At 44.3% G+C, this 25,690-nt stretch overlaps 1 protein-coding gene across 2 annotated transcripts; it reads left to right on the top strand.

Annotated features, from left to right (window-relative positions):
* Nucleotides 1-3,253: 3,253 nt before the first annotated feature.
* G3BP2 (G3BP stress granule assembly factor 2) lies at nucleotides 3,254-23,355 on the top strand (the record flags this gene model as incomplete). Of its 2 annotated transcripts, XM_081999353.1 has the most annotated exons (11): nucleotides 3,254-3,357; nucleotides 8,333-8,414; nucleotides 9,477-9,650; nucleotides 10,528-10,618; nucleotides 11,601-11,703; nucleotides 13,217-13,397; nucleotides 14,380-14,478; nucleotides 18,885-18,987; nucleotides 20,957-21,085; nucleotides 21,277-21,395; nucleotides 22,142-23,355. In XM_081999353.1, the coding sequence occupies 11 exons, from the start codon at nucleotides 3,263-3,265 to the stop codon at nucleotides 22,412-22,414; spliced, it is 1,449 nt and encodes a 482-aa protein (XP_081855479.1). In that variant the 3' UTR covers nucleotides 22,415-23,355. The 2 variants fall into 2 exon arrangements, with proteins under 2 accessions (XP_081855479.1, XP_081855478.1); XM_081999352.1 differs by lacking the exon at nucleotides 14,380-14,478 and having other exon boundaries at nucleotides 3,263-3,357.
* Nucleotides 23,356-25,690: the final 2,335 nt, after the last annotated feature.

Raw genomic sequence — 25,690 nt, 5'->3', positions numbered from 1 at the left:
CAGATTTTCTGAAAGGTTTCGGCGCCCTTTCCTGAACTAGGACGGCTTCCAATGTAGAAAAGATCTAGCGTGATACAGATCTGATGTAGTGTAATGACTTGTCACAGATTATTATGGTTTGTATCCAGAGGCGTTTTTGGTGTTCCTTGTGGTATGCCAGCAATTTATTAACATATGTACTTTGCTTATTGCTATATTCATAAGAATGTATGCTGGCTATGATTTGCTTTTTAATAGTTTCTTTAAAAGCTTCATCCTTGTGTATTCTCACAAGTGCTTGTGAAGATCGTATCACCAATTCTGTGTTCATCATCCGCTTGTGGGGCAGGGGGGCGAAAAAAAGAAGAGTCTCACCTGGAGAAACGGACGTCCTTGTTCTTTTAAGGTCGGCTTCTAAACAAAATTCCCACATGTGTGCCATTGCTGTAGTATGAGTCATGTTAGGAAGATCTCCAAATTGCTCATATTTTGTTTCTTTGGAGGTTCCCATGTTGAACGTGAACAGTGCTCAAGCCTTTGATGTCCGTTAGTGTTCCTGACATTTTGGTTTGGGTCTGATGTTCAGAATGGCTTCCCCTGGGGCTTTCCATAAGTCACAACTAATACTGTATGTCGGAGTCTTGGAAGATTCTAATAAAAATTTTGGATAATCCTAAAATAAATTTTCCGATTTCTTATTTCCAAGTCCAAAATTTGTATTTCGGGCTTTACCTGCTGCCTTGCCTACAAGTTTTTCAGACCGTTGCTTCAAGTGTAACTCCTGGCTAACTGTATTTGGGAGCAGTTCTTGGTATTGTCTTGCGGCTTGGATCGCTGGGTTGAGGTTATTTTGACAGTCCATTAAAGGTAAACTATTTGAGCTAAGTACTTGGCTTTTTTCTTTAAAGTTCCTTTTTGCTGCAGGACCTGGCATGTTTGTGGCACCGTTCCTGCGTACGTTTTTTACCTTTATTACAGGCCCTTCTTGAGCTGAGTTTAATCTCTTGATTTCACTGCGCGTGCTTTATGTCCGATTCATCTGTAATTGCGAACCATCCTTTGTGTTGGCCCTTGGCTTTGATCGACGACAGGTCAAGGTTATTTTGCTACGAAAACAAAAACCTTATTCTAGGATCGTCTCCCAGGTTGGGAACTTGGCTTTTTGACTTGGTCTACTTTGCCTGCTGCCTTGCCTCCACATTTGTTTTTTGAGACAAAAAGTACCTTAGGCTTTCTCGAGAGAACAGGAGGGGATCTCATATTTGCAGACGCTGGTATTCATGACCGAGTTCAGCTTTCCTGATGTGAGCTGGAAAAAGCAACGTGCCGGGTGCTGGCAAGCCATCAAAAAGACCTCGTGAGCGCTGAAGATCATTTTATGACACGGACGATCTGTGAGGCGCTATGGATGGGTAGCAGCACAGCAAGTAAAACCAAGAACTGCTCGAGGCAGGGGCAATTAGGGGGGGATTATAGGTTGCCAGCTTCTCTGTGGTCCCTGGGAAGGCTTGTAAAGCAAGTAGTCCTCCTGGGAGTTGTGTTCAGATCCGTGAAGGACAAGAAGGTGTTTAGAACAGCCAGCGTGGATTTACCAGGGGCAGGTTACAACTGACCAACTAGCTTGCCTTCTGTGATGACAGCAATGGCTCAGTTGAAGGATAAGAAGAGAGCAATAGATGTGGCTTATCTTGATTTCAGTAAGGCCTTGTTTTCTGCACTATCCTGGGAGCCAAGTTGGACAGGTAGCCTACGAGGCGGGTGGGAGACTGTCTGGACAGCCAGCATCAGAAGGTTGCAGTGAGCGATACAAAGGCCAACTAGTAGCCGGCCGCTCGTGATGTTTCTCTGGGAGCGATACTGGGGCAGATGCTGCTTAAAGCTGTTGGACACATTTCTCGTGACCTGGATGATGGGCTGAAGTGATCCGCAGCAAGTTTCTGGAGCGATAGGCTGGAGAAATGGACTGACGGGAACATCATCGCTACGTTCAATAAAGTCAAATTTCCAAGTTCTGCGTGTGCCTGGAAAAACTGCATGCAAAAGTGAAGGCTGGGAAGCGACTGGATACGAAGCAGCTTTGCACAAATGGACCTTGGTGTCCTGGCCGAAAAGTTGAACTGAGTCAGCGGCGACCCTTTGCAGTGGAGAAGGGCGGTTGCAGTTGTGGGCTGCGTAAGCTGGAGGTGGCGAGCAGAAGCGATTCTTCGTTTCCATGTGGGCTCTTGTGACAGCCAGACCCAGAGCTTTGCTCCCAAGTTTAACTCCACAGTACAGGGAAGAAACCAACATGCTGGAGTGGGTCTTGTATAGGATCACCGGGATTCTTAGAGGATTGGAGCACCTGGAGAGAGGAGATTTTGAGGGGGCCGGGCTTGTTCAGCCCAAAGAACAGAGGACCGGAGTGGGGGAGTGATGCTACTGCTACCTTGAACTACCCAGTGGGAGGGTGTGGATCCGTACTTCTCCAAGGTGCGCCATGTTAAAATGACAGCCGACAAGCACAACTGCAGATGGTTGTTCTGTTCACCTGTCAGCCAATAACCTTATTCAGAACTTGTTTTAACGAGCAGATGTTAGAAACTGGGCATGCTTTGCATGCACGGGGGCTTGAACCAGGTGACCCCACAAGTCCTTTCCAACCTAAGTTGTACTGTGACAAATGTGAAATGCAGTTAGCTTGGACAAGTAGTACCTAAGGCTTTGGTCATCTCTGAGGCATAAAGGTTTGCCTTCCCAGTGTTCAGCGAATGCGAATCCAGCCTGCGTGATTACTTCAGAATATTGGTGCTACCATCTTCGTGTTACAGATGTGACAGTAGCTTTTTGAAGCAGATGTGCTTTGAGATAAACGTATGCTACTGGCTGACTTAAGAAAATGCATTCCTCTTTGTTTTGCAGTGCTATTGAACATGGATTTTTAATTGTTCATCAGTTTATTGCCAAAGGGTTAAATAAATGGTACTAAATGTTTTTAAGGGGCTTTTTGGTTGGTTGATTGATTTTTAAAGCACCCGTTCTGTAACGGACTTTGTTTCTGCTGTTCTCTCTTTGACAAAGTAACACATGAATTGACTGAAATCTTGTTATTTACTCAAAGGAGGTGGGGGAGCGCGTCCGGAATTGGTGGAATATTTCTCTGTGAATTAAACTCCTGTTCACGTAATTGTTTCAATTCTAATAACATTACGCTCGTCCTTTTATGGGGAAGTTGTGATATATAGGCCTCTCTTCAAACTAACGTGAATGTTTTTATTTGCAGCATTTGATACTGTGTACCAAAGAAATGGTGATGGAGAAGCCAAGTCCCCTGCTCGTAGGGCGGGAGTTTGTGAGACAGTACTACACTCTGCTAAATAAAGCTCCTGACTTCTTGCACAGGTAACACTTTCACACACAAAGTGACTAATGTTTTTTTTTCAACAAAAGTGTGTACTGTTCATTATAAATCAGATAAACATTAGTTTCTGAGTATGGGAGGAAACAGACCTGGCTAACTTTTGGGCTTTGGGGAAACTGTTTCATCTTACTGAAGAACTCCTTAGGCTCTAGAACCAAGTCTGATCAGATGGCTGCACGGCATGTTACCAAGGTATTTCCTGTGTGGAAAAGCGAGCTGCTTCTCAGCTGATAAAGTGGTAATGTGGATGTATTCCAGAAATGCTTTTCTAAAAAGACAGGAAAGAAAAGGAAGGAAAATGGCATCCTAGTTATTTCCAGATACTGTATTTTGCATTGGCTCTGGGAAATTTTTATCCAGATTATGATTGGAGATTGAAGTATAAATGTCATGACATGGAGAAGGTAGGTGGAAAATCCAGTAGCTGTTTTTTTTAACCTGTGCCCACTATTTAAGTGGTACTCTGAATGTGTTTCTTCCTTCTCTCCCCCCAGCCCCTTTTTTTTTCCTTCCCTTTTTTCTGATTTTGATTGGCTACATACAGCTTGTCACTTAAAATTTTGCATTTCCACATTTGGACTTAGAGCAGCATGGACTTGTAAGAAATAAACGTGAAAGTAGCTTGGGCAGTGTATAAAAAGGAAAAAAAGCAGTCACTGCTTGGCTTGTTGTCTCAGAACTTGATATAAGGTTGATGGTGGAAAATTGGGCTGTTTGAGCACAAGATAGAGCTCTGAGGTCGTTTACTTAGGAATTCAGTCATTTGAATAATGCCTCTTTTCATCTATAGCTTTGAGGTAGGGAAAATGGGTGGTATCATTTTTCCTTATATCACCCAACTGCTGTGGAACCATGTTGTTTTCTGTGCTTAAGTCTATTTTTAAGGTGTCTGAGCAGTGTATTCCAGGCTTTCCTAATCTATGTTTAGTAACCTAACATAAGTTAAGAGCGAGATTTTTAGCAATTGCAGAACTTTTCCTCGCCCTCAAAACCTCAACAGATCAGTCAGATCAGATCAACAGCTGGGCAATATGTCCCTGTAACATGTCAATACCTGGATATAGAAACTGACAAGTGTCTCTCTGACCCAAGAACTGCGTTCCTTAGGCACATATCATGCCTGGGTGTTTTCCCCGGGTGGCCTGGGAAAGGACCTCTTGCCTTGGATTTAGCTTCGGAGGCAGCTCTGGGGCAGGTCTGTCAGCAGCTGGCAACTTGTCGATACCCGTAACTATCCATTGCCTGTAACGGTCAGGCAGTTGAAATTCTCTTAAGACACTTATGAAGGGTGTGCCAAGATACCAGTTTTCCAAGGCAACAATTAATGTGTGCAAGCAATGCGATGGCAGTCCTGATATCGGAACAGCAGGGTCATATTTGACTGGTAGAAAAGCCCAAGTTAGTAAGACAGGTGTCATGTGAAGTGTGCTGCCATTTTACTCTGAAACCCAGAAATTGTTTGCATAAACAGAGAGACAGAGAAGAGTTTATAAGGGATGATTAGGCCATGCTTCACAGCTTCACAGCAGAGTGAGAGTTACATCGGTTCTACAGTGAGATTGCCTTTTCCTTCGGTAACATTTATTTTCAATGTCGGTTAGACTGTATATTGGGGTAAGTTGCCCGAGCCTCAGACTTGGTGTTGAAAATACTTTAAGTGTTTACCTGTAATGATAATGACTGTAGCCTTGGCAGGATTTGGAGCGGGGGGTTGATTTAAGAAGCAACATACTGTCAGTATGTTTTTCTTCCCTAACCGCTTCAGTCAAAGAAGCTGTTCCAGACTGGCCTTCCCTCCTGCTTTTCCCTTAGTACGGCAACGTTACTACCGTTGCAGCAATATTAGCACGTGCTACGGGAGCCTTATGGAGCTGGTGTCCCTGGTGCAATAGGGATGTAGAGTGCTTTTTCCAGCTTGGGGTGATACGAAATTGGCAGCGTTGTACGTGTGAGGAAGGATGCTGTCTGTGGAGACATTTTGCCTGTTGAAAACAACTTTGAAGGTGCTTTATGGGACCTACTAGACATAACTGCCCCCCCTCTAAATCTCAGGCTTTACTCAGACAACTCTGAAATGCATCTTTCCAAATTATGCTGTATGCACGGTACATTGATTGGGAACGGGGAATCGTCCAAAGAGTCTACCTTCTTGCAGGAATTGTGTTTTCATCAAGGGGTCTAGTCTAAAAACGTTACAGAATTTTCTTCTTTTATGAAGCGAAGATGTTGTTGATGACAGGTCGGTTAACTGTCTTCTGGCCCCGCTGAGGTCGGGGAGCTGGACAGACATTCACGAGGCAAGCTCCCGTGGCGCAAGTGATACTCTGTGCTCACAAGTATTCTCTGTCCACTGGAAAGGTGGCACAAGTGTCACTAACGATAGCATCTGTGAAATCTCTCTTAAATACCTCTGCACAGAAGCATCCTAGAGGTTTTGATCTGGCTCGGTTGAATCGTGGCTGATTCTTGAGCTGCTTGCGTGCAATGACTTCTAGCCAGTTTTACTCTCTGCCACTGCTGTCCCTTTGTTAGGGCTGCAGAGGTGACTGCTTTTTTCTAGTCGGGCTCAGGCATGGAGGACGTTTGCCTTTCTGTTCTTTGGCCCCATCTTGTTTACGAGCCATGTTCTTCTGAGAGGGCATCTTCCCTCTTTCTCTTGCTGTTAGTTTGAACAACAGCTTGCTCACTGCCACCAAAAGATTTTGGTTTTCATGGCTTCCTGATGCTTGATGCGCTCCTTGCAGCAGTAAGGGAGTTTGGACAGCAAGTGTTAAAGTTACTGCTTTCTCCTACCAGAAGCTTGAGAAGACTGCCAAGTGTCCTGCTACTAGTCATTATGCAACACTTATCCAGGGGTTACGGGTAAGGGGAGATCAGTTTGCCCTCTAAATGGGTGTTACTCAGTGCAATGTGCATGAGTCTTGCACTTCAGGTGAATTTACGTGGCTTTACTGGCCCCTTAATGGAAAATCTTTACTTCTGTATAACTGGGAAACTAACGTTTAGTCCTTTTCTGATCTGCAGTTCCCGCTTGTTAGGTTTTCTGTCTACCAAACAGTTTGAACAGCTCCTTAAAAGCAAGTTAAAAGTCTTGGTCCCCCTGCAAAAGCAGTTAGTAAGATGTGCTGCCTGTCAGAGGGCTTACTCTGGAATTTGGAGACTGAAGAGATGTTTTCCTATCTGCTCGCGCAATGCTTCAGCTGAATTTCTGTTTTTCCTTGCTCTTAGGAAGTGCCGGACCATGCTCAAAAACATGCTTGTGCGGTTGGTAACAAAGAAAACCATCTAATATTTCCCAGACTTTTTTTCTGGATGTAGTCACGGGAGTTAAAGTCTCGGGTTGGTATTTTCAGGAAAATAGAACTGGAAGCGGTTTCTCGGTTTAGTAGGATAAACCAAGAACTGGCAAATGCGGAAGTTCTAGTGCTTAATTCTGTATGTTAAAGCTGACCCTCTGCCTTGACTTGTTTAACTAGAGAAATGTTCTGTATCCTTGCTAATCTGTGTGACAGTGGCTTTATGGAAGTACTTAACAAAAATTTTATTTCATATATATGCTACAAGCCTGGATAATAACGGTATCTTGTAGAAGCAGGGTGAGTGTTAACATTCAGACCTTGTGGCCATCGCTCCCAAGGTGAATTATGCTTCTAAATAAAAAAATGTGTGATACGGTGGTTTTGTCTGATCTATTAATTTAAATGTACAGAAAAGATTAAGTATTTGTCAGATGCTTTATAAGCAAGCTGGCAGTAAAAATCCAAAACAAAACTTAAGACTATTCTAGGCTCAAAATTTGGAGGTGGAATGAAAGTGCAAAAAGATCTCTGAAATAGAAGAAAAATATTGGAAGCGAGTGTACACATATTACCTATAAAAAATATGAGCTTTTGAAATCCAGTCCAGAAAGAAACCTGATCAAGAAAGGGCCTTAGGGTTTGTTTTTCTTGGAGCGGTCGAGAGGTTTGTGCTATTTACAAGACCAAAACCACAACTGCTGCTGGTCGGGCAGCGTAAATATGGAATATTAGTTTTGTGTCAAAAGTTACACGGTGGAGGCTGCTGTCAGTGGCGATTCAATTATTGTACACAATGATGCAATTGATGCCAATGAAATACCGTTCGCTGCCTAACTGTAAGAAGCGCAGAGAGAACGCTGCTTTTGGGCCACGTCCAGTACTGAATTTATCCCTTGGTGTGGCAGCAGTAAGATGCAGTTTTGTTTGGCCGCCTTTCATTTGCTGGTTCTTTACGCTTGATTTCAGACAGCACTTCCTCTGGGGCCTTTGTGTTCAAGTGTCTGGTGTCTAAGAGGAATCTGGTCTTTTCTAAAACTTTGGAAGTTTGTAATGAGCTCCTTGGCCATTGCTTCCGAGAAAGCTGAAGTGTGAAACAACAGCCACGTACAGCAGGGTGTGTATATATATATATATATATGTATATATATATACACACACGCACACACACGTACATACGTATATCCCATACATATACAGGATAGATGAGGAAGCGGGTTGGCTACTCAAACAAGTTGTCTGTACAGTCTGAATCAAAGGCAGAACCCCTCACTGCTGCCCGAAGCTTTCAAGAAAACAAGGGTTCAGAGGGGCGGGCGGCTTGTAGCTCCCTAGGCTGACATAGCACGGCGTTAACACAGGACAATGATTGTGATGTTGGGGAACCTTCAAGCAAAAACGGCCACCTTGCTTATGGGAATCGAGGGAAAGGTTGAGGCTGATTCAGGAGCTTGCTACATATTTTGGGCAACCTGGAATACTGAATATTGAGCTTGTTTGTTCCTGTGTTCTTGGAGCCTCGGAAGTGGAAAATACATCTTGAATTGCTGTTTGCACTGAAATTCCTGACACGCTGAGCTCTACAATTTTCGGCTAAAATAGTTGTTGGATTGAGTTCTATTTTTTCACTGCTATGACCTTTACATCTCTTCGCTTGCAGGTTTTACGGCAGGAATTCTTCTTACGTCCATGGAGGACTGGATGCCAGCGGGAAACCGCAAGAAGCAGTGTACGGTCAAGCTGTGCGTATCAAAATCAGTCCTGTAGTCCTCGTTAGCATTCGGAACTTACTTGTAAAAATCAGTCTTTTTCTTTATCAGTTACTTTGACTTTCTCATCTGAATAATAACATATTGTGATACTGCCTCCTGTCCAGAGGCAGATAGGAATTTGTTGGCTTCAATTTTTCTGTTTGATGGTTGCGTCTTCTACTGTGGGTTATGTTTGATTCATCAGCTTTGCATCTGGACTGCAGATAAATCCCGTATTTACGACGGGAAACAAAATCAAGAGGATCCCTTAGACTTGTGCTATTGCTGTATCTTATTTCAGTTATAAGTGGTTCCTTGGGAAGGGGGTTTTGATCTTTCGAGTTACATGGAAATCTGTATGTTACCAAAGTCTTTTTCGAGTGGAGTTTCCTTAAAGTGGAAGGTAACTTTTGAAGAAGTGAAGTCCAAGAAACACAAGTTTTGGCTTGGGTTGTAATTCTTTGCCAAAATAATGTCCGTCACCTGGGGGCATCTGTTCATGTGGTAGCCATGTATTTAAGCAATGTGGCTTTTAGCCCAGGGCAGGCTTGGTTTCTTCTCCTTTCACCGGCAGAACCTGATTTGGCAGCACAGAAATCTTGGCAGGGCAGATGCTACCCCCTCCTGTGACGTTTGGGTACTTTGTGGATGTGTAGAGTGTTGTGGGTTTTGGTTTTTTTTTTTTTTTTCATTTGCGGGGTGGTGGTTTGGGTTTTTGAAACACAAGGCAAATCCTGTCCCTCCCACAGGCCCTTTAAAAATGAAAGCCGTAAAATACATCATACGTTGTAATACAGATGGAAAAATTGGGTAGCGAGTTGTACGCTATTTGACTACTCTGAGAGGTACTTGAATCCTGGTGGAAAACTTCAGAACAAAAGTTAGATGAGCTCACGTAGACTGTTCTCAGTGAGAGACACTTCTTGGTTCCTGTATTTACCTTTTGAGTTTCAGCAGTGTGCTTTTTTTGCGTTAGTCCAGACTCAAGAATTTAAAAGGTGTGAAGCTCTGTACAAAACTCAGTGTGGCTAAAAAGGAACTCTTTATTTCTAGGAGATACACAAGAAGGTGATGTCATTACAGTTCAGCGAATGCCACACCAAGATTCGTCATGTGGATGCTCATGCTACTCTGAGCGATGGGGTGGTTGTGCAAGTCATGGGAGAGCTGTCAAACAACGGGCAGCCGATGAGGAAGTTCATGCAGACTTTTGTGCTGGCTCCAGAAGTAAGTATATGTAAGATCGTGTTTAACTTCAAGTAATGTGATGGAAACCTGACATGCAGCTACAATTTGTCATATTGGGGCAAAAAATACGATATGGCTTTTAGAGCTTGGCCCAGAGGATATCATTAAATGTGTCACGGTACACGAGTGCAGAGAAACGAGTGTATTGGACCCATCCTGAGCTGTTTTATTTTCTTAGACTTGAAGTATCGGAGCAGTAATACAAAGCAAATTGGAGCTTGCATTTGGGAACTGCCATCAGCACAAATTTAAAAAAAAATCTTCAGCTCTGCAGATCAAGTCTCTAGCGTAGTTCGGTACTTTCTTCAAGGCTGCTGGTGAGCATGAGTATGGGCTGATGCTGCGCAAGTTAAACCTCAAATTTGGCTCTTAGTGAGAGAGCCGAGCTGTGTAAGGGTAAAGAGTGTCTTGTGGTTTTTCTGCTTCTTTCCCCCCGTTTCATCACAAACTATCGCGTGGTTGGTGATTAACATTGTAGGGTCTTGTTGAATTTCTTCATTGTTTCCCTATGCAATACTATAAGCACGGAGTCACCCCGCAAAAGTTCAGTCCGTTTTTTTATTGTAAATTTTTTGTAGTAGGGAAAATTTAAGTTCCTTGATGAAATTGAGGGACTTTATGTTTAGTTAGAACCTGTGATTGCAAAACTGGTTCCTTTTTTCTACTTGAAAATTCCAGTTGGGCAGAAGTTACCGTTCAATTGTTTGCTTAGAGAAGAGGTACCATTTGGATAATGGCTTTAGTGTAATATTCCAAAATGTTGGTGTGTACCCCAAAGTTTCTATCTCTCATCCATCCCTGTCGTTGACTGCTAATATACCGTATGTGCAAAAAAATGCATGTTGCTCTTTTACAGGGTTCCGTTCCAAACAAGTTCTATGTCCATAATGATATCTTCAGATATGAAGATGAAGTATTTGGCGATTCGGAAGGAGAACTCGATGAAGGTGAGAAAAACTGCCCATGTCCAGTTTGTCTTGTTCTTGTTCCTCTAGCGTGTATGCCGTGCCGAGCTTTCAGAAGCGTCTAGAGGAGATGGAAAGACGCAAACTGTACTGCATTCTCATGGAGCGTAGCAGTTTGGGAGGGGGCTGAGGCGGGCAGCGTAGGTTACGTCGCTGGAACTGTCTGCTGGTCCAGAGCGTTCTGTAAAAGGAAGATCGCAGAGCAGTACCTCATTCCTTGAAGGGCTGAATGGGCTCAGGGTGGGTGAGCCTTGGCAGGGAATGGGAATAGTGAGCAACAGTACTTTGCTGCCGCTGGTTTCATCAGGTAGACTTGCTTTCTCTGATCCGTCGAATTGTTAGGTCAGACGATGTGAAGAAAAAATCTAATTGGCTTTTCAAACATGACATGTAGTTCACTCTCATATCATCGTCACCTTCAGTAATTCATTTCTATTCAGGGCTTGAACTTGACCCAAGTGGGTTTTTTTCCCCTCTGCTCACTGAGGCAAAGCAAACGGGTGTACAGCCAGAATGTATGTACATGTGTTCACTGGCTAATTTCTGGAATTTTTTCATGTCAGCTCTGTGGAAAAAAGCATCTTGGGCAGTCACCCTTGTATTTGAGGTTAATCTTCTTTGTTTTAGGTACTGAGATTTATGAGCTAATAGTGCAATCTTTGCCTTTTACTGCCACCATATGAAAAGCATCTGCTGCTTCAGAAGGCCCTCGACCCCTCCTCCCAGAACTTCCTAGCCAGCAATATGTCTCTAGTTTCCCCTTTTTGTGAAAATAGTAAGAAACAAAGCCTCTTGAGCGAGCAGAAGGGTCTTCTGTCTTTTCTTGCAGCTAATTTTACCTTATTTTGCTGGTAAAGCATTATTACATTATTATTATTACTACTAGTTTAAATACGCTTTTATTTTAAGCGCGGCTTACTTACGCTCGCGGAGGTGTTTAAGGAGGTTTTTCTTTTTGTGTCAGAGTCTGAGGAAGAGGTGGAAGAGGAGCAGGAGGAAAGACAACCGTCACCTGAACCTGTGCAAGAGAATGCAAGCGGTACTTACTATGAAAACCATCCTGTAACGTAAGAAGTCCATTTTATTATATGAAGTCGCTTTTTTAAAATAAAAACGGTAGAATTGTTTTGGCTTTGGATTCTGCATGTGATTTAACAGGTAGTTCGGGAAACTACACTTAACTTGATACCGATCTGTGTCATGTTAAGGTTACATTGTTTTGAGACATTGCTTCTTGAACGGAGCGAGGACCTGGGGGCTGTTCTTGTGTTAGTTATTTTCACTTCTGGTTTCAAATGTGATGTGAAAAGGTAGCAACCGTGTTTATGTGCACACTTAATGGAGTCTTTGTCATATAAACTTGTAACGGTGAGTTCATATGGTGTAATTTATGTGAACAGATGGGTTAACAAAGGGGTGGTTAACGATACGTTCCTCCTCAAATTTGGGTAGCGCATGAAACTGAGAGGAAGGTCTACTTTTTGAGAAGTTGCTGTACAGCTCTGTCGGAAGAATAGGTCTCTGTCCTGAGCGCCTTAAAATCTAAACAAGATTAAAGCAAAAAGTTTCTTTACATTTTTACAAGAAAAACATGTGTTATTGAAACAAAGAAACAAACAGAAAAACCCCACAAACACCAAGAAGCAAACACCACCAAACCCCTGTGCTTTTTTTGAAACATAGGCATGTCTTTTAAGGGGCCAGAACTGACTTCCTAGTTTCCTTGTTAAAAAACCAAAAAGGCCCAACATCTGCGACATCATTAGGTGATGTCTTTTAAGCGCACCGGTGATAATGCCAAACGCTGTCACCTAATAATTTTTGTGAGAAATCTTACAGAAGAGCGGAGTCTCCTGGAATTTTGGCAGTGACTTGATGATGATAATGCAGGAAGTTTTTGATGTCTAAAAGCATTAGGTCAGGTCTTGGTTTTGGGTTACTGTGCCGATTGGAAAGAAGTTGTAAAGGCAACATTCGTCCGATAGTCCCTTAGGCATGTGCTAACCTGTGGCAGGAGCTGCATGGGCAGAAGCATTTGGAATCCGGTAAGCTTTCGGGGTGCCTTAAGAGGGAAGTGAAGAATTTCCAATCCCTTACATTTCGAATACATAGAGTAGAGAAGAAGTTGCGTCTGATTTTCAGTAAACGAGACTCACAGCTCCTTTGGTAGGGAACTTGTATGGCGTTTTTTAAACAAGCAGCTGGTTTCATTACACAACTGCCTTCATCTATGTGTATAGCTTAATCTTCCATTGGTCTCTCACTGTGCTGCTTTTCTTTTAGGTTCTTGAGTTTAGCACCTGTACCTTAAAGGGTTTAGATGTCTCTGTGATATTCAGATTCTCTGCAGAGAATTGTAAAAAACGTGTCTTTGCTTCAGCTGGAGTAAGATCTGGCTTTGTGTGCAACTACAGGGGTACAGCTTAACTTCTCACAGTATTGTATATGTAGGTACCGTACGGTCGCAACTGGAAACGGAATGACCTTTTTAATACCAGCCATTACCATAGCGTGGCTTATAGAAAAGTCATAAGAAACAAAGCAGTCGATAAGCTGCATAAATTGCTTTTGTTATTGTAGGAATGGGATAGAGGAGGCGCTAGAAGAATCGCCTCACGAACCTGAGCCGGAATTGGAATCTGAAACGAAAACCGAGGAGCTGAAAGCTGAAGTAGAAGAAAAGACCCTTGAGGAGCTAGAAGAGAAGTCTCCATCTCCACCTCCTGTAGAACCTGTTTCGCTACCACAAGAACCACCAAAGGTTAGTTGAAAGTCATATCTGTGCTTCTAGGTGCAGATGGTAAACCAGAAGACTTGGTTTTGAACTTAGCCTTTTTGAGCGGCCAAACCGGTAGCTCTTTTCAGTGTCATGGTGTATGAACAGCTAGACTTGAACCTTGACCTTGTAAAAATGCAAAGTTTTGCTAAAAAAAGAATGTTATTTTTAAGTTTTGCTCAAGTCACCTATCGTAACTTTAACGCTCTGCTCGTAAAGTGTGTGTGTGTGGTTTTATGCATGTGTAAACCTTTTTAAATGTGCAGTTAACATAGGTTAAGGAAACACCTCAAGCTACCACCAACAAATACTTCTTACAATGGGAGAACCGCTGCTCTTCCTTGCAAAGAAAAACCCATAGTGAATTGACGCTTGCAAAATTGCTGGCAGTATAGGTTCAAAATCAATATGGGGGTGTTGACTGTCTCCCTTAGAGGCAGGATGCCTAATCTTAAAAACCACCGGGCACACCGTGCGTCATCTGGTATGGTTGCACTTACGTAGTTTGAAAGAGGTGGGACGAACCGGTGAAAGCTGGAGAGAGCTCATTTTGTAGCTCTCGGCATGTCTCCCGTATTTGTTTATTTTTGCAATCCTTTTTCTCTTTTCCGTTTTTACTTCTAACTTCTGGCATCCGCTTTCTTTCTTTGTGCAGAAGACACTTAATGCTACATGGTTTTGAATCCTAGGTTTGGTTACATCATGGAAAGCGGTGATCTGGGGATGATGAGGGAACTGGGCTCACTCAAGTAGCGATAGCGGGCACGGTACACGCTTGCTCCATGCCGTTGGAGTCCACAGACAGCTAGAACTGCCAGTCCTTCTGTACCTTCGTTGTAATGCTTGCACAAAAATTATTTAATAGTCAGATATGAACGGAAAGTGTATTGTCAGCAGACGAGTTTCCCTGTAGGAATGTCAGTGGTTTGCCATGATTAGTAGCCTAGGTTTGTTGCATTTCCTGCAGGCTTTCTCTTGGGCTTCAGTGACCAGTAAAAACCTGCCTCCTAGTGGTACTGTTTCTTCCTCTGGAATTCCACCCCATGTTAAAGCACCAGTCTCACAGGTAACCCATCTGTGAACACCTTGGATTGTCTCATTACTTCTGCAAACTGCTTCAGTTTTTTCAATTAACAGATCAATTTGTTTGACTTAAATTGCACAAATGAATTGTGTCTTACATGTTAATGCACTCACCTTCTTGTCGCAAGCAAAGGCACGTACACGTAACAGGTGTAACTTTGGGTGACGGTGACGTTAAATATGTTCATATGGAAACAGGGAATTACTACTGAAATTTTTTTGACCTATCTTAATGGGATATGGTTTGGCTGACAAGGGAAAAAAAAAAGCAAAACAAAAACCCAACTCCCCGCAAAGTGGTAGTTTTCCAAAGTGTGTTTGAAAGGGGTATTTCATTGGCAGAAGTGCCCCAGCAGTAAAAAGGGATAGCACCGTTTCCGATAAGGTGCAAGATTGCTTCGTAAGGGTAACATCTACAGAAATATGCTGTAATTGACTTGTCACAGAACCCTGTACCAACTTATGACTGTGTGAGGAATGGAAGGATTCACATTTCCTTGCCAGGACAATGCTGTCTTCCCATTCCTAGGTTGACTGGGTGAGGAGGGGAAATAGGAAAGAAGGTTTGACCGGGTGATAGCTGATGTCCTGCACAGGCCAAGCTGGTGTGAGACGGTCTGAGACTCTCAATTCAGCTGCCTCCATCTGTATAAAAGACCTCAAAATAGAAATGCGTGCTTTAACCTCTCGTACTGACGCTGTGTACCAGAGCAGTGTATGTTGTGGTCACTCGTGTCTAACCCTTTTAAAAGACTGCGATTTTCAGCAGAGCAGCCGGGTTATGGCAGCTGCTGGTTTTGCACTGGTTTCTTCTCCGTTTTTTAATGAGAGAGAGGAACCTGCCTAGGATTGCCCTTTAGCCAAGTGCATGTTAAAAAAGAAGACAAAACAAAAGAAAAACCAACAACAAAAAAACAACACCTTGTGTGGTGTTGCTTCTGGTCTGACAGGGCTGTCATGGCAATCAGGTAATGGCTATGTAATGAGTTGGAAAACCTCTCTGTCTTCATCAGCTTCAACAGGGCTTTGAGCATTTAGATGGTATTTGAGCCATAAAAACCGTGTTTTCTGCTTGTACAGAATAGATTTTCCTCATGCAAAACCAAAATTGGTTTTAATTTATTTGCAGTAGTGAGGGTGGATTTTTGTAACACGACTGCAAAAATCATTTAAAATTATCCGTACAAGAGAGCAGAATATAGCTTATAGATGTCCCCTTAAACTCTTTTGTGTTGCCTCTGCAGCTTGTCATGCTTTCTGCCTTTGACGTTACTTTTACTGTGACTTCATGTTTAAGTAATTCTGTGTGGAAGTTGCTCCACAATACCAAACTGGCAAGAATTTCAACTCTCAGCAGAATTAGTCAGTTCTGAGCCCCTTCTCTTGCAGACTTTTCAGACACAGCATACAGAAAGCCTGTTACAAGGGGCTACAGATCAGTAGCAGCTTTTTCCTGTTCTCTTGGATCCGTTAATGCCAGATACTGTGCAGGTAGATGAGGACAGTAGATTGCGCTAGTGGGTGCGTGGCTCCGTTGGGATGCTGTTCTAGCCAGCATCAGTGATGTTACAAAGCATCTTTTAACTGCCCTTCTTATTCATTTCTCTGCACTGCTCCAGTTTTTCCCCCATCTTTTATCAAGTTAGAAAGATAACCTCTGTAGTGTTAACTCAAGCCCCTTAAAGGACTGCACAAGTACTGTTTTGAATATAAACCAGTTGAGTTCCTGGTTATTTACAGCTGTGGAGTTAAACAGGTCAGCATTCCTTGGTCTTATTCTTCTTGTGGGCGATGAGAAATCGGCCTGCCTACACTGATAAATCGGGCCTTCTCTTTACAACGTTTTCAGATATTCCGACCTCCCATTTGCATTAACACATCAGCTGCCGGAGGGGTGCCAGAGGGGCGGAGGCAGGCAGGGCGCTCCCTGACTCTTGCCTTCTGGCTTGGAAGTGGTGAGTTCAGGGACAGATCTGGTTATAGAGGCTGCATTCCCTCACCGCCTTAAATCTGTTCAGACTCTGGAGAGGCTTTTCTATAATCTGTAGCACCTTTGTGGAAGTGACTGATGAGTGCCTTTAGTAAGTTGTGTGGTCCATATTTATCTCGGAGACAGTGCGGTAGCTATCTGAGGTACGCATCTAACCTAGCTACCGGAATTCTTGGGAGATGATGTGGCTTTTTTTCCCCCTTTTGTTTCATGTGAAGTGTGGTTTCTTGTTTGTTCCCTTGGCTAGTTGGTTCTTTGCGTGCGTGCGTTTTGACTGTGGCAGGCATCTCGCTCGAGAAAAACTTTGAAGCCTTGTAAGCTTTCAGAAAGAGAATTGTACTAGCCTTTGGAGCCACCTCGTCTCTTGCTCTTTGTGTCCCGTCATCCTGTGTTTCAGGGGGTATTCAGTTCCAAAGTTGGTGAGTCACGGCTGAACTGTGGCTGCTTTAAGCTGTCATTGCCAGTAGCATGGCCGTAGCAGAAAGAGGTCCCTTTCGCTCCCCGTGCGAGCTCCTGAAGGGAAGAGACGACGTCACCTTTTCTGTAATTCTCAAAGCCCCGTTAGACTGAGCCTTGTGGGCATACTTGGCTCCTGGGCTGAGCGCTCCTTTAGTCATTGTCTGTTGAAATCCTTATTCTGAGCCTTTCGGTGCACCTTGTGTGCTCTCTCTGAAATGAGAGTTGTGATTAGCTGCTGCTTGGGCTGTAAAGGGCAGCCCTTAAGCATCTTGCGATGCTGCTAATAATTGCAGTGTTTTGGGGGAGCGCAGTTTTGTGCCAGCGCTTTCCTCTTCAGGCAGCGCCAGAGAGCACCGAGGCAGTCTCCCGCTGTCAAAAGGGATGGTACTGATTAGAAAGCAACTAACGAGATTAGCTGTTTGTTGTTTGGGTGGACAGAGGGTACTTGTGCGATAGATGAGAAGTTCAGTGAAGTGGAAGGCAAGAGGGTAAAAGTTAACAGTCATCCAGGCTTTAAGAGAAGGACATCAGAGACTTAGAAAGCCGTTGCTGTGCTTGGCAGCAGGACTGAGTGTTTAAGCGCCGTGACAAATGGGGGTCTGAATGTACTGAGTTTTGCTTCTGAGGTATAATTTATAATGCGGTAAAGGTGCGTGAGCAAAAGATGGCAGGGGAGCTCCAGTGACCCATGAGGAGGTATAATGAAAAGAGATTTGACAGGAAGGCTGATTTTTCTTGGAGCTGAAAAAATGATCCTAGAAACGTTGGAAGGACAAGCTAATAACTAGCTGGTTAGAGCACGAGTGATAGGAGTGCTGAAGGATCTATTTGGTGCGTAACACCTGCGTGTTTCATTTGAAATACAGCCTTTTTACCCCTGTGAGGTACTCTCTGGCTGGAACCGTCGGTTGTCTTGAGTCCTTAAGGGAAAATAAGGGAGATGTTTAATATAAACTACTTTTGCACAGCAGGCTGGGCCTGTAGCAGTTGTCCTTGTGTTTAATCTTCCTTGGAGGCTAGTGTTCTTCTTTATGCTCCTAAGGATAATTTTGTTTTTCTAAGATAAGAACCCAGCACAGCAGCAGCTGCTCGTCTGTTGTACAGAAAATGGAATTTAAAAAATGTTGGAAGTCGCTTCAGTAACCAACAGGCTGCACAGAAATTTTTTTTATTGTTCCGTCTCTTTTTCTCAAATTATCTTTAAAAGCATTTCTGCTAGCAAAAAAATGGAATAGCTGTTATAGGTCCTGCGAATGTGGAGGGTGTGCTTTGAGCAGCATGGCTTTGACACCAGGAAAGTTGAAGAATATCCTCAGCAGGTAGTCTGTAGAAATTGTTATTTTGGGTAGCTTTATTCTATCAGAAATACTTACTGCACTTCTGAGGGCTTTTGTTTTCTTCTCTTTCTTTTGGGTAGTTTCCTTGCAGTTGTTCTGCACTCGAGGAAAAGAATCCCTCAGGCACTAAAACAGAAAATGTGATTTGCCCAAAAAGCTCTTTGTGTGCATCTGGGGTACCTCCTAATCCATGAAGTTTGAGCTTGCCACGAGGAAGCTTTATTTCACCCATGTGGGGTTTCTAGGCAGGTTGAGGAATTCCTGAATAAGGAGCGTTGGGGTCTCAGTGCCTGGTCAAACATGGAAAACTCACCTTAGCCGTGTTTTGAGGAGACGCTCTGATTGAGAGATGTTTGCTTTGCACCTTTTAGCAGAGGTAGCTGAACACTGCAGTCCTGGATTGGTACAGAGGAATTTATAGAGGTGAAAAAAAAAGTATGCCCAAACACACTGACATGGATGTATATCTTCTGGAGTTCGTTTTGTGCATGCCACTTATCTATGCCTTGTGTTGTGGGGTTTTTTTGTTTTGGTGAGTTTGGGGGTTTTGGCTTTCTTCTGCTGGGCCGGTGTTTAATAATGCACATTCTCCTCCTGTTTTAGCCAAGAGTCGAAACTAAGCCTGAAGCTCAGTCTCAACCTCCTCGAGTACGTGAACAGCGTCCTAGGGAAAGGCCGGGTTTTCCACCCCGAGGACCTCGACCAGGTAATGTGGATCAGCTTGTGCGTCTGCTTGGGACTAGTCCACGAGAGGTGTCTCCTCGGCAGGTCTTGTCTGCACCTGTATTATATTTGGCTGGTAATGAACTGTCAGTTCCTGCTGCCTTCAGCTAGGCATGGGGGAATATGAATTGGGGTCCAAGATGGTGATGAGTTGTTGCACAGATCAGGCGTTAGTTCCAAGCTTCTGTTCTGTTGAAATGTCTTTTAATCGTCCGGCCACTCGCTTATACGCTCGAGTACTTTTCACGTGGCTTGATGCAGTCCTGAAAAGCTGATATGGAAACGTGATTGTTTTTTCCATGTCCTCTAATTTTGCTCAGCCTCGGAAGCGAGAGCTCTTGAATGCCTATTGTTGATCTTTGTTTTGGAAGAAAACCTTCCCACCGGGCCAGCCTCAGTCAGTTAACAATTTTACACGTATTTTTTCATCTTGTGTAATTGCCTAAAATACCGTTCTCAGTTTGGCTGCCTCATGTTTGTTTTTCTTTACGAGCAGACAGCTCTCTGCATTTTGTTACTCGTACAGATGGTGCAAATCTGTTGGACGGTCCGGCTAGAAAAAGGGCCTGTCACTTGACAGTTGTCAGAAGTGGTCTTGAGAGGTGAAAACCTTCCAAGTTGCGTTCATCAGGCCAGCCTGGTCGCTTGGCAACGCAGCGCTGGGCAAAAGCTATCTAGTCAAAGGCCCAGAGTTCCAGGATGTTAATCAGTTCATCATCTTCTGTAAGTGGGAAAAAAAGCGACAGGTTCTAAGAGGAGGAGTGGTATTTGCGGTTCTCCTGAAACGGCAGCGTAAAGCTGGCAGGAGCTGGCAGAGCGCTGCCTGCAGAAGTTGTTAAGTCTCAGCGACCGTAAGCGTCTCCACCGGCTCTAGCTAAAATCGATTCTAATGAAGGTTTTCAGTAAGCACATACCAAACTGGGGTATGGATTGGGCTTAAACCTGCTTTGCACTTCGATCGGTGCAAGTATATCTTCACTCGGGGACAACACTGAAACTGAAAGAATTTAAGGCACCAAGAACAAACCATGGTATCTGTTAGAGGTTCACGTCTGTTGTTTTTTTAACGTGTCAACTGCAACACGGAGCAAAACCTGCAACCTGTGGCTAAATCAAGCTGCAAGTCTGCATTTCTACTACTTTTGGATGTAATGCAAGTCATACGGAAAACGTGTAACAGAGCCCGAGTCTTTTAATTCTAATCTTCCACTAGGGGATAGCAGAGGCTGGGGAGAAAAAGCTGACATCTCAGTTGACCAAATGGTAGAGCTTCATTCCTACGGTCTTATTTTCAAAGGAAATCAGCGAGCTCTTTTATCTGCCTAAGGAAACCTTTCAAGCGCACTAGCAAGCCTGCTCTAAACGGGCTTGTAAGGGAGGCTGAGGGGAGGCACACCTACATTGTGGTGCTTCAGGGACACGAGGGGTAACCATGCGCTGCTGTCATACTGCAAGGCAGGTCATGATTTTAGTAGGGAGGTACCGGGGAAGAGTTTCTCTTGCGTGCTGCTGAGCATACTAACACTTGGTTGAGCTGGAGAGAACATGAGGAACTCTCCCTTGTATTTGGGACGAAATGGTGGAAGATGAAAGCCAGAGGAGGTGCCTGGCAAACTGTTTTTAATTTGATTGCCAAAGTAAGGATACTGTTACTGTGCGGAGGAATTGATGAAGAGATGACTTAAATCCAGATCTTTTAAAAAGTACATTTTAATAGGTAGCGAGCTTCCCATCAGTATAATGATTTAAGATATAACAAGAACCCCTTAAACAAACTTGCCCAGCGTGTCATCCTCCTCGCTCTGTCACCCGTAGTAAACATAAGCTCAAGAGCTGAAGGTACAGATTTTTTTGAGTGAACGTGCTTGGTGCTGTTCGTAGGTGTCTTTGTCCGAAGCTACACACATCTTCTAACCTCAGTGGCTCTGCCTTTTTCTTTCTGCTGACGATAGGGAGAGGGGACATGGAACAGAATGAGTCGGATAATCGTCGAATAATCCGCTATCCAGACAGCCACCAGCTCTTTGTGGGGAACTTGCCGCATGATATCGATGAGAGTGAACTGAAAGAGTTCTTCATGAGTAAGTAGCACTTCCAGCTGCGGAGACTAAGAAGAAAAAGAGTACTGAAAAGTCACGTAACGTTCATTTAGGGCCAGCAGGGGAACTTTTACATGATGTAACACTACAGGTGTTGTCTGGAACAAGCGGAGGGGTGGTAGAGCTGGCACTGTGGTTTTTGATAACGTGGCTTTTCCCTTGTGTTTTCCCAGGCTTTGGAAACGTGGTAGAACTTCGCATAAATACTAAAGGAGTGGGAGGAAAACTGCCTAATTTTGGTTTCGTGGTATTTGATGATTCTGAGCCAGTCCAGCGAATTTTAGTTGCAAAAGTAAGTATTGGCATCGAGTAGCCTTCAAAGGAGGGACTGAGTGCCCTAAGTAGCGTGGGCCATCCCAGTTTCTCTTACAACTGTTGCTTGAAGGCCAGAAAGGTAGTTTTGGCACACTCGCTCTGTCAGGAGCGTTCTGTAGCTTACAAAAGCTGTGCCAGCGTTCCTCAAACGGCATCGTACCAAATGCAGGTTTTTCACCTCTGCTCATAGGCCCCATGTGGAGCTCAGCGCTTACTTTCAGAGATCCTTTTAAGCTGACAGTCGGGACGTAACCTTCCGAAGGGCGTCACGTGGATCTCTGAGTTCTGTATCGTGGGGCTGAGAAAAAGGAGCAAGGTTATTTGCAGTTGTGACTTGAGGAATTGGAGAGGAGAAGGCAGCAGTTTTCATTTCTAGCGTGTGGGAGTGAGACCTGGTAGAGCAATTCTTCAGGATCGTTAGCTCAGGAGTGAAAAGACTAAAAGCCGGCAGTGAGGAGGCTAAAGACAGCCCTGCCCTTAGTTGAGAAAGACATCTTAATTCCTGGCATGCCAAATGAATTTTAAAATGCTCTTCCATTTACTGTAGACCTCTAGGGCTAAGGTGGTGTGCTGCAGGGAACCATTGACAGTCAATTTTTGTCTTTCGTACGTAAGTGAAGGTGGGCTGAGGCGTGCAGCGAGTGCGCTGTTTTCGTATGCCTTGTATAAATGGACTCTGTGAAACGGTGACTAACGTGTGCCTTGAACACTTTTCCCTATAAGCCTATTATGTTCCGGGGTGAGGTGCGCTTGAACGTAGAAGAGAAAAAAACAAGAGCCGCTCGTGAAAGAGAGACCCGAGGCGGAGGCGATGATCGTAGGGATATTCGTCGCAATGATAGAGGCCCCGGGGGTCCCCGTGGAATAGTGGGTGGTGGCATGATGCGAGACCGTGACGGAAGAGGACCCCCTCCGAGAGGCGGCATGGCACAGAAACTTGGCTCTGGACGAGGAACCGGGCAAATGGAAGGCCGTTTCACTGGACAGCGTCGCTGAAGTCTCCACTGTGGGCAGACAGTCTTGGCAGTGGTACATTATCCGTCGTGTTTGCATTCTTGTTAATTTTTTTTGGCTTTGGAATGTGACACAGCCCTTCTGATCATTTCTTTGATGTGAAAGCATCCTTTGGTTTCCAGTTTAAATTGAGGTGGACGTTCTTTCCCCAGTTTTACAACAGGAGTCACACTGTTAATTTATAAACGTAGACTTGGAGAATTGAGGACTGGGAAAAAAAAAAAAAAAAAAAAAAGACAAAAGAAAAAAAAAGACCGGTTAACTATCTGCAACAAAAGTGAACTAAAGGACGTGCCCAGTAGAGTTCAGGTCCTTTCGGTCAAAAACCCTCTGCTGCACATTTTGTGTAAGTGTTACCGTTTCTGCCTACTGTTGGAAACACAAATAGTGCAATTTGTGCAATTGGAGAAGCTTGCCTTTTCGTTTTCCTTCTTAGAACACTCGGCTCCAAACAAACTCGTGTTTACGCACTCATCAAAATGCACTAATGGGTACTCTGAACTCATTGATGTTGACATCTGCAGGAGGCATCGGAGGAAAAAAAAACCTTCATCCTCTTATTCAGACAGAATAGCTTGTGAAGCAATGCGGGCATCTGATCTGCTTGCTGTGACCAACATATGTACACACACAAACCTTAATAAGACTACAAGGTTATTCCAGAAGGAATCAATTTAGCGGTAAAGTAAGTAGAACCCAGAGTTTCAAAGTCGTAGCCCTGAGCACGCAACTAGTTTGATAGCTCACGTCAGATTTTTCTGTCTGCCCCTCTTCAGTACAGGGATGGCTGCTCAACACACTCCTCCTTCCCCTTCCCCCTTCGATAAGCATTGTACAGTGAAATTTGTCTTGACTGTATTTGAGTTCTCCGGTAATGTAATAAGCATGATGGTGCCTTCTATGAATACATCATTCCAGTCTTGCTGGTGATTTTGTACAGTATAGTGTATGAATTACTGTGCTGCAAAGCCATTCGGCTGCAAAGCATTTAAAGGAAATCATTGAGAAATTGTATGAAAAAAAAAATTGCAGTATCTTTCAATCAGTAAACGTTGCTAAAATTATCATCCACCTTGCTCTTCAATTAACAAGTTCGCCTGGTTTTTTTGCAGAGGGGGGGGAAGGGAGGAGGAAGGCATACAAGAAGTCTGCAGGTTGTCCCTTCTCTTGAATCAAGGTCAAAGTTAAAGGAAACGGAGTTGAAATCTCTCTTGCACGGGAATTTCAGAAGTCAGTCGAGAACGGTGAACGCTTTTGGCCGGCTCGTAATCGGTAGCGTTGAGCATCCTTTGCGAGGGTGAGCTTATCAAACGAGGATACTGCAATTTTCAGAGAACAAAACAGCAGCTCTTAAGTATTTGCATTTTCCAGTTGCGCTTTTTTAAAAACTCTTACTCGTTTTGCACGTAACTCTCAGCTGAAGTTGACACTTCTGTGGCTTCGGACTGAAGGATAGAAAGGAGAAACCCTCTTCTTCAGTTTGGCTAGTGGGCTTTTCCCGTGGAGAGGTCTGTTTCTAGATGACGTTCTGGAGCACGTCCCCATAAGCTGCGGCCGCAGCAGGCAGCACGGTGCGGCTCGATGCCGGGACGTGCAGTGAGCACCCGGCTCCGAGGCGCCAGGAGTGCGAGAGGGGGGTGCGTTTGTGCGTGCGTCTGTGCGAAAGTGTGACCACTTAAAGCTGCTTCTAAGCACGGAAGACCTCAAAATAATTGCAATTTCAAGCAAAAGCAGATAGGGCATTGTAGCAATCTGGCTCTGGAATATGCAATCATTGGCTGTTTTCGAGTAAGCTGGAAGATTTTGCACATATTTTTCTGATGCGTTAGGCAAAGTGACATGGCATCTGTCCGTTTTCTCCCAGGCTCGAGGTCTTCGGTGTTTGATGGTAAGTCTTGCACTATTTTCATACACTTTTTTTCCAGGGCACATTTCTACCAGTTTCCATTTTCATATTTCATTTTTTCATGAAAGGTCTGGCATTTTCAGCTGGAAACCTATAGTACTTGAACTGCTCGCCACACAACAACACTACTTGGGTTTGAAGCCTTCGGACAGATTGCTGTCCTCAGTTAGCAGTTTGCCACCAGTGTGTTTTGTGTAGCCTTTTTCTTTTTTTTTTTCCCCTCCCCCTTTTCCCTTTTGTAGTGCTCTGGTGTTTTGCTGCCACCTAATTCATTTGTACGGCTAATGGCCCTGGGAGTAATCGCAGCAACAAAAAACAGAGTATTAAAAAGAGCTACTGAGCCATTCAGTTTTCTGGCTTGCTTCTCGTTTAAGCGACACGAAAAACCGCGGGAACGTCATCCGGAGAAGTTTACATGGTGATAGCTCACCTGCTGTACTGTGGACTCTTACATATTCTCGACCCTCTCGATAGTAAATGTACCTCTTGGAGCAAAGGAAGGGATTCACTGACCATTACTGTTAGTTGCTGATTTGTGGATGGTGGGAGTATTTTGTCATTACGGTTCTATTTCAACAAACTTGGCTGACCATCTCGGCTTTAGTAGGTATACAAGACAGTGGATTACCATCTTTATTGCTGTAACGTGTCAAGCATTATATGCTAGTAGATTCTAGTTTAATTGTTGCAGGTGGAAAGTATTTTTACTTTTAAGTTTCCATTCTGAATGTGTTTTGACTAAACATACCAATAAACTACTGATGTCTGCAGCATTTATCCATGTCCCTAATTCTCTTGAACGCAGGTCGCTGTAGAGCACGGTTTCATCCCTTGTCGTACAGAAAGTGCTTTTTTCAGAAGACGGTTGCTGGCTTGTCAGGTGGCGGCGGGAAGCCGTAGTAGCGCAGCGTCACGTACTTGGGTTGAAGCGTTTGACTTGAGTCAGTGAGCTCTGGTTTGCCGTGGCTGTAGAAGCTGCTTGCCTGGGACGGTGGCTTGAGAAGACACAAGGGTCGGAAACGCTGCCGGTGCTGCTGGGAATCTGCACCCTGTCCCCTCGTGGCTTGCGAGGGGGTCCTGCCTTGGGTCGCTCCGGCTCCAGAGCTGAAAGGCGAGGAAACTGGCCACGGTGCGTTCCTGTGGCAGGTGGCCGGCCAGGTGTTACCCTCGGTCAGGTCGGTCCCCTCCGTCGGGCCGCTCCGCGCACCTCGGGGGCGTGCGTGGTCCAGAGAGGACGCCAGCTCCTCAGGTGTGTCCCAGGTGGGATTCCTCGGTGCCCTGCCAGCCTGCGGCGGCTGCGGCATCCTGCTTTGGGAACGCAGCTTATACGGACGCTGTGGCGGTGCTGGGAC

The sequence above is a fragment of the Phaethon aethereus genome (genome assembly GCF_964289735.1).
Source record: "Phaethon aethereus genome assembly, chromosome: 4".
Classification (NCBI taxonomy): Eukaryota; Metazoa; Chordata; class Aves; order Phaethontiformes; family Phaethontidae; genus Phaethon; species Phaethon aethereus.
This window is presented reverse-complemented; position numbering and strand designations above follow the sequence as displayed.